The sequence below is a fragment of the Cryptomeria japonica genome, chromosome 2, assembly GCF_030272615.1.
Source record: "Cryptomeria japonica chromosome 2, Sugi_1.0, whole genome shotgun sequence".
Lineage (NCBI taxonomy): Eukaryota > Viridiplantae > Streptophyta > Pinopsida > Cupressales > Cupressaceae > Cryptomeria > Cryptomeria japonica.
The window spans coordinates 473,814,061-473,822,387 of NC_081406.1; the positions used below are offsets into that span (position 1 = coordinate 473,814,061).

General features: G+C 36.5%; 1 protein-coding gene across 3 annotated transcripts; it reads left to right on the forward strand.

Annotated features, from left to right (window-relative positions):
* The first annotated feature begins 4,810 nt into the window (after positions 1–4,810).
* On the forward strand, positions 4,811–7,856 carry LOC131048655 (OVARIAN TUMOR DOMAIN-containing deubiquitinating enzyme 7). 3 transcript variants are annotated; one of them, XR_009106498.2, is made up of 7 exons: positions 4,811–4,978; positions 5,133–5,258; positions 5,407–5,518; positions 5,615–5,754; positions 5,864–5,958; positions 6,163–6,390; positions 6,786–7,856. XR_009106498.2 is itself a non-coding variant. In XM_057982731.2 (6 exons), exons 1-6 carry the CDS (start codon positions 4,850–4,852, stop codon positions 6,290–6,292), a joined length of 732 nt encoding a protein of 243 aa, XP_057838714.2. In that variant the 5' UTR covers positions 4,811–4,849; the 3' UTR covers positions 6,293–6,776. The 3 variants fall into 3 exon arrangements, 2 of the variants coding, with proteins under 2 accessions (XP_057838714.2, XP_057838815.2); XM_057982731.2 differs by lacking the exon at positions 6,786–7,856 and having other exon boundaries at positions 6,163–6,776; XM_057982832.2 differs by lacking the exon at positions 6,786–7,856 and having other exon boundaries at positions 5,136–5,258; positions 6,163–6,776.
* The last annotated feature ends 471 nt before the right edge of the window (positions 7,857–8,327 follow it).

The window sequence follows — 8,327 nt, forward strand, 5'->3', positions numbered from 1 at the left end:
TTCTTGAGTGAAGTTGGAGAGAACTTAGCCATAGGAAAAGAGTAGGATGCAGAGGAAAACCAACCCTGATCCCTGAATGATCGACCAAGGATAGAAAATGAATCAGTTGCAGCTTCGGTAGAGAAAAGCAGGGAGTTAGTTGTCACTTCAAGACAATCCATCCCTCCTACATGGTTACAGGCCCGAGCCCAAAAGAAAGCCACCATAAGGCCACCTATAAGCCTCGAGGACCTATTCTCTCAAATAGGAGAACCTCTAGTTAAAGAAAAAAAGAAGCCAAGGACCTATTCCAAGGTGACCAAGGATGCTCAGAAGAACCAGATAATACACATTGCTGCTCCACCAGATGGCAAATCAGTCGAAAAGGTCACACTGACTGATTATGATGTTGTGCCAATCTCGATGGGAAAGGCAACTAAAAGGAAGGAGGTGGAATAATTCAAAGATTCCATGGATACAATACTAAGCCAGCTGTAAAGGATGACTGCAGAGAGAAATGTATAAGGCTCGAGCACAACAGGGTGAAAATTATATAGACCATTTGCTGAAACCGCTGCAACACGCAAATGAGGCCTATGGCCCTCTTGTAGCATTTGTATAGAAAGCAACTGTAGAATTTGAGAGTGTCTAGGACATAGCCAAGACAACTAGAGAGTGGATGGAGGATGTAGCAAGGATGGGCAGCCAAATATTAGAGGACGTGGTATACTGTGAGCGGGCTGACAGGTGAACATACCAAAAGGTCAAGGCCCTCAAAAGCGAAATTGAAGAGATGAAGAAATCAATTGATACGCTATTCCCGATCATGAAGGCACTATTCTAGACCCATTCCATGATCCCTACGACACAACGAATCTTTGAACCCCATGATTTTGGCACCTTTGAAAGCTAGTTCTGAACCTTGGGATTGAAGAGTGATGTTTTGGACCTCCTCAATGACGAATGGGAGGAATGCGAGAAGGCCCTGCTCAGTGTTGGAAACAATTGCGCAAATCTCTTGGAGAAGTTGATCAATGAATGGAGGCCAAGAATGGAACATAATGAAGTAAAAGTGCGCTGGAAAAGTCAGATGAAAAATGATGGGGCCCCATATGCCAAAGAGGATATAGCATGCACGAGCAAGTTCTATTTGGTCATACAGGAATATTTGACCAACAAAGTTGCAAGGTTTCAGCAGGTGAGAGAGGTGGAGGATCGTTGTGTAGACACTAGTTTCTGGATGAATAACCCTCCTATGCCCCCTCTTTTGGAATTAAGGGTTGTTTGCGTAAAGTTTCAAGAATATGTACGGGTAGAGTGAGTTGCAGGCTGAGATATCTGGAAAAAGTACTTAAAAGGTGAAGATGAGTTTTTATAATAAAGAAGGGAAAATATCTACCTTGGGATGACAAAAGGTGCTGTCCCCAAAGTTATTTCTCCCCAACTACCAAAGTATTCTTTTCTATTTTTGAGCTCTGTGCTGTGCACTTTTTGGGACAGCTTTATGGTTGGTGGTTGGTTAAGTTAGCTGGGAGGTAAGCTCCATATTTACTAGGCATGGGTAGAGATATTGTATGGATGAATCTGCCCTACTTGTTTAGTAAAATTTTGGCCATTCATCCAAATTTTGAAAGTCTATATAAAGGGGACTAGTTCTCTCCTATTTTGTAAGAAGTTAAAGAATTGTTGCTGAAACTCTACCAAAATATATACAGAATTGATGGAATGCCAAGCTGTGTCTATTTTCTTGTGAGTGCATGGTTCCCCTTCCAAATTTTAAATTTTTGTTATGCATTTTATTTACAGGCAGTTTATTTAGGTTGATATTTGTTGGGAATTTTATGTTCATACCATTAAGGATTAGATGATTGTTAATCCCCCCTGCATGGTTATTCTGAACATTTTAAAAGTTTAGTTTGGCTACTAAATGTTTAGCTGGATGTTTGTTTTAAATTCAGCGTATGCACATAGTAGTTTGAAAATTTAATTATTCCTTGAAGATGGCACTGGTTCTGCCTAATTGTGTTTAACTGGCAAAACAGAGCGTGGCTATTTAAATTTTTTGTCTATTTGCCCAAATATGTTGTTTTAGTTAGAGTAGCTTAGTCTCTCTTCCCTTTTCTTTTTCTATTTATTTATAAATCCAGAGTTGATGTTCGAAAGCAGCAACATGTTTAATGGAAATCTGATGTTTAAAAGACTGGTAAAGTCTTAGAAACGACCTGTAGAACACTTGAAGCCTATGCTAGCTACAAAACACATTACCATTGAGTTATCCCACAATCGGGAACTAATAGTTTAAACCTTGAGGTCGTCTTCTTGCGATCGTCTTAGTAGCACTAGAAACCTCTTTATGCAAGAGTCAATGGGATTATCTCAATATTCTATTTTGTGTTGACCGAAAGAGTAGCAACACTATTTCCCACATCAACAAAATAAAAAAGAAAATGAAATCATTTGGTGCATCATTGATCGTAGATGGACAAACCAACTCCACCAGCCGATACATGCCTTGGCCTACTTCTTAAAACCAAAATTCTACTTCTCTAATGCATTTAAGATTGATGAGGATGTCATGGTAGGTGCTATTGCATGCATTGATAAGGTGGCTCCTGATTAGGAGTTGAGAAACAAGGTTCTTGATGAGTTGGAGGTGAGATTTGCTATATCTTATTTATGAATTTGGCAATGTTGACTATCTAGGAACATCCATTTTACACAGTAACTAATTTTCTATATTTGATTTAATTGTATAATATTTTTTTCTGTCTATTCAAGGTCTACAAGGGTGCAGAGGGGAGACTCTTTTCTTCGTCTCAAGCAATTTTAAGGAGAGATAACCAAATAAAAAATTTAGTTTAATACTACAAGAAAAAATTAGAAACTTGCTTCTTATATTTTTTTACTTTATTCTTATATTTCTAAAAGATTTTTTGTAGATTTATGGCAGGAGAATCATGGTGTTGGCACGCCTAATCTTCAAAAGGTAGCCATTCGTATTTTGTCCCAGCCATGTAGTGCTTCTGGCTGTGAACGTAATTGGAGTTTATTTAAAACATTCACACAAAGAAGAGAAATAGGTTGATCCAGCAACGCCTAAATGATCTTGTCTTCGTCTGGTACAACCTTCACCTTCAACCTAGAAAGGTGGAGGGAGTTTCACATGAGTCCATAGACTTGGATGATATTGATCCATAGGGTAATGGACTATCAGTGAACAAAATGATGATGATGTGCTCCTTACTGAAGAAGATCATGCAGAATTGGAGAGAGGAGCAGTAGAAGAAGGAGAAGCAGCAAAATTGGATGCAATGGAGGATGACGAAGACATTTTTGATTTTGAAGAACAAGAAACACCTCCTGTAGTACCTTCTAGTTCGAGGCCTTAAAAGTTGGGTTACATCAAGAGAGGAAAGAGGAAGATGTAGATTTTGTATGGTTGTTTTTCGGATTTTCTCATGTTGACATATCATTATATGTACATTTTTAAACTTACGAATCTATGATGCTGTTATACATTTGAAAATTGGAAATTGAAACTATGAGTATGAATCTATGATTATGAATTTATGATTCATGAATGATGAAATTTCAAATATTGAGTGTTTGAAGATCATATGACATGCGTAAGTTTGAATTATGGCTCTAATGTTCTCTAAATGCATTAATTTCTTTTTGTTTTTTTGTAAAATTATGATTTTCTTCTTTGCCGTCCTAGCTGAGGCCTAGCCGAGTTTTTTGGTGAGTCTCGAGTCCGACTTTGAGTCGCTGAGTCCGAGTCTTAAAACTATGACTGAAACAATAAGGTGTGATCATGATGGGTGTTACCTACAACCCATACAGTTGCTATCATTATGCTGAGTCAAAACATATGTAGGTAGAGTGTGCTGTCAAAACTCCAAAATATCTCTTGCTTTGAGAGAGCTTTAATACCTTGGGTTTCATTAATGTGATCCTGAACAAAAAAATATGGCCAAACCAAGGGAATCTATGCACGGAAAGGAATTATTTTGAAAAACGGACTATCAGGTAAGGTAAGCAGTGAAAATAAACTTTGGAGGTAGAGAATTCAGAAGAAGTTTACTTATTGTTGCAGCCATTGAAGATTGACCTTTCTTCCATTCTTCCTTCACATTGCAAACCTTGTGTTCAAATCATTCCTTAAAGACCACAATAACAAAGCTAGCAGTTGCCCATGCAACGCTCTAGCCAAATGAAGGTAGAATGCCAAAATATTGAATTATTGAAAGAAATCAAAGCTGCTTCAAGGGGGTAAAGTCCAGGTGTAATCTACCAACAAAATGAAGATGAATAGGAAAAAACACCAACCCAAAAAGAAAAAATGAAAAAAAATTGTCATGATCTGCAGTGGGTTCACTCTGGACACAGATTCTGGGCGCCAGATTTGCTCAGGTACATCTATGAATATATCTGGGTGAACCTGGAACCCAAAATCTGCACGTTCTCTGCACTCACAGCAGACTGGACTCCAAATCGAGACCAGGAACAAACTGTACCTGGACCCAACACATTTTCTAAGTGAACTGGTAACATAGTTTCAAAGAAATATGCTCCTTATCTCTTATATTATAAATATATAACGGAATGTTTGCATGCTATATTTTCTTAATTAACATTTGGGTCGTATATTATTCTCGATTGTCTTTTTACTTATGCAAAATCTGAGTCTTATAATTAGATCCCTTGTATTGTTTGGTAGTCCTGTTGTTACCATGGTTCTTTGTTGCTTTAGGATGGTAATATTTGAATGTAAAAGTGCATGAGTGGCCTTGCTCTCTGCTTGATCATGTTATTTGTGAAGAGAACCTATTCTTTGTTATCAGGCTTCATTGACAGTTATTGATTGTTGATGATTTCATACTCAAACCTTATTGTTTGTGGTCCTGTTGACAGATCATATCATGATGGGGAACACTACAATAGTGTGCGATTGAAGAATGATGATGGTTCTGGGCCAGCCAAACCAATTGTGATTGAGGTTGGCATGAATTCTTTGCTTGATATGTGGCTCTTTATATCTTGTGTTTCTCACCATTACATGTATATTGGTTTTTGATGATTAGACTATTGCAATTTTGAGTGGTGTTTCTGTGATGAGTGTACTTATATGCCAAATTCTCTTTCGTTTTGAGGAGGATGATTCTGTGAAAGAGAAATACAAGAGTTCAAGTACATCTGGAAAAAGGGTGTATGATCAGGAGTCGGTAAAGTTAGTTTTGTCTGGGACAGGATGTGCAGATATTACTCGAGTTCATGATGTGAGTGTTTCTGTCATTTATATGGCATGTTTCTGAAAATATTGATAGTTTGTGCATTTTGATAAATGATCTGCAGAGCGAATCATTTTATCAATATTCTTGAGATTGAACTTACTTTCATTCAAACTTGACCGTGTTGACTCAACAGGTGCTGCAACAGGTCCATGGGGATACAGATGCTGCAATAGAGTTTTTAATAGCCGAGCAAACTTCCACTGTGGAGGATGAAGTCAAGTCTTGTGCAGAAATAGATGCTAATGGTAAAACTGTAATACTTGATGTATCTTGTCTTTTCATGATTGGCATTATATTGGCAATGTTACAGCGTGACTTAAAAAAAATTGACACTATGGCAGGAGGTGATGAAGACCTGCTAATTGGAAGTCCACCCAACATAAACAATGCTTCTGAAAGAAATTCCATTAATATACAGTCATCTTTATCTGAAGCTGAGAAGGATAAACATGAAGGAGCAAAAGAGACTTGTAGGTATCAGGTAAGCTGGATTTTTTTATGTGCAGTATCTATTTTACTGGATTTCCAAATAAGTTTGTAGTTTACAATCAAACATGCTTTTTGATATTTGTCGTGTTTCCATACTCCAGAAAACTTCTCGAAACAATCCCTGTTCATGTGGATCAAAAAAGAAGCATAAGGCTTGCTGCAAGGTGGAGAGACATAAATTTGATGCTAAGTCAACGTATTCCTCATTCCCTGCCACTAATCTTTTTCTATCCTATTAGCTTCTTGCTATTTTCATTATAAGATAATGTTGTACATCACTGGATTGGCTATTTTTCATTTTTCATGCATATTAATGTGATATCAGTGACAAGTAACATTGGTTTTTTATTATTTTTGATCAAAATAGTTATTCTTATGATTGCAAAATTCTGTGCACTAGTTCTCAGGAAGCCTTAACAAATAAGGTGAGGAAGATGAAACTTAGAGGTTCCAAGTCTGAAATACAATCATCTCAATCATGTGCGACAGCTGCCATGGGACCTCCAGATCTAGGAGCACTCTACATCTGATATTAAAATGATAGTGATTGCCTGATAGCTGGTTTTCCTTCCTAAGGCATAGTTGGGTTCAAAGATTTCGTGTGTTGCTACCAACCCAGACAAAACTGGTGAGAATCGTCAAAAATGTTCATCAATAACAGAAGAGGAAAAATCACATTCTTTGAAATAAGAGATTTAAAAAATTCTTGTATCCTTTGTCATCAAAATTAGCTTGAAACATTGTTCCAAACAAAAGTTTGGGAAAAGAAAGAAGACAGACGTATGAGAAAATGTCTGCTGTAAAAGTATGTGTTAGTAATATCAATATTACATATTTAGAGCAGGATCTGTAAGATTCATGCTTAAAAGAGGCAATTATTTCATTCCTTCCCAAAAAATTTAGTTGCTAAAAGCCTAAAAGATGTATGAGATTCTGAAATTCATATGGGGAAAGCAAATTATTGTATCGATTATAATTTTATGCCATAAATATCTGAAGCAAGATTCATGGTAATGACTGCAGAAATATGTTTCCTATTTCTTTCATGAGTTGAGATATACATCTTCAACGAGAAGGGGCTTCAATAAGGGAATTCAAGATGAGAGAAATTATCTGCAGATGCTGATTAATTGTTTGCAGTATGGTGTACTTGTCTATTGATCTTAATGCTGAAACCATTGCATTTATGAATTTCAAGGACAACAACTCATTATCAAATGAAGAAATGTCACCATTTTCTAATTTGTGATGGTCTAAATAACCTGATCTCAAAATTGTTTAACAGTGACAAAACTATCCAAGAAATGATGTTCATCACAGATAGCAGAAAGATGAAAATCAGGATGATAGTTGCCTTCTCACGATCAGGTGACAGGTTTGAGTCAATGCAGGAAAACGGATGTTATTTGCATATCTGAATTCTGGTAAGTATTCTCAAGTCACAAGGGGCTGAGTGAATGAGATAAGGGAATATCATAAGATATATAAAAGTATGGACCAAGAAAATTTGTGGGCTGAATAATTAACTGCCTGGTCTAAACAAGCAGCTGTTTAGTCAGCAGAGTTTTGGCAGGTGTCGATCCAGGATTAGTGTGCAGTTTTCGTTGCCTTATTTTCATCGTCAGTGATAAATTGGAAATATCGTCGCTGAATTTTCTTTTGGGCTGAATAAGAACTGCCTGGTCCAATCAAGCAGCTGCTATAGTCAGCAGAGTTTTGGCAGGTATAGATCCATGAGTAGTGTGCAGTTTTCATTGCCTTATTTTTGTCGTCAGTGATAAATTGGAAATATTGTCACTGAATTTTATTTTTTATTTTTTGTTAGAATTCCACTCATATCCCAACTTGTCATGCTCATTCTTAAAACTATTTTGCATGAGGATCCTTACAGAATGGTCAGGATTTTTCAATTACACGTATCATGATATTGCTATGAAGGAAATGTATTATTCAGTCACTTTTATGATGCAAAAAAAGAGCGACGTGTTTGGTAGTACTGTAGAAGACTTAACTTCAAAGTAAACCACAGAGAAGAGATCAACATTGTAGCATGCATTACCCTTATTATAATTATGAAATTTATGTCATTACTTGAACTGAATGCTTTCGTCGTTTGTAGGATGGCTAAAAATTCTTATTCCACTCTTAAATCTGCTCTCTGTATTGTGGATTGAACAACTGCTTAGGCCTACTGGTGTATACAATTCATGTAAAGCAATATCAATTATTTGTGTGATATTATATTTAAAACCTATGACAATGTCCAAGTAGAATTTAGCTCGAGAATTATTAGGCAATAATATAGTAGTATAAACAATAATATGGAGTACATTGGACAAAATTCAAGGAAGTAGAGGTGTGAATTATGCTTCTCACGCCATCTGTGAGGAGGGTATATGTAAAAACAATTAAATCTTGTTAAATCGAAAAAGAATAAATAGATAAGATACTGTAACAATGGTTTATGTCGGTAAAACTCTTTCAGGAGAACTCTACCCTCCAAAGCACAAACCGATTGTATTATCAACAACAAATGTTATAATAAAATATTTATGGACGCGCCTT

Bases quoted from the DNA above. Each gene is read 5' to 3' on its own strand.
- LOC131048655 (XM_057982731.2), top strand. From the start codon at position 4,850: ATGATTTCATACTCAAACCTTATTGTTTGTGGTCCTGTTGACAGATCA. The intron at 4,979-5,132 runs GTTGGCATGAAT...TTTCGTTTTGAG, and splicing joins CCAAACCAATTGTGATTGAG to GAGGATGATTCTGTGAAAGA. The intron at 5,959-6,162 runs GTATTCCTCATT...TCTGTGCACTAG, and splicing joins AAATTTGATGCTAAGTCAAC to TTCTCAGGAAGCCTTAACAA.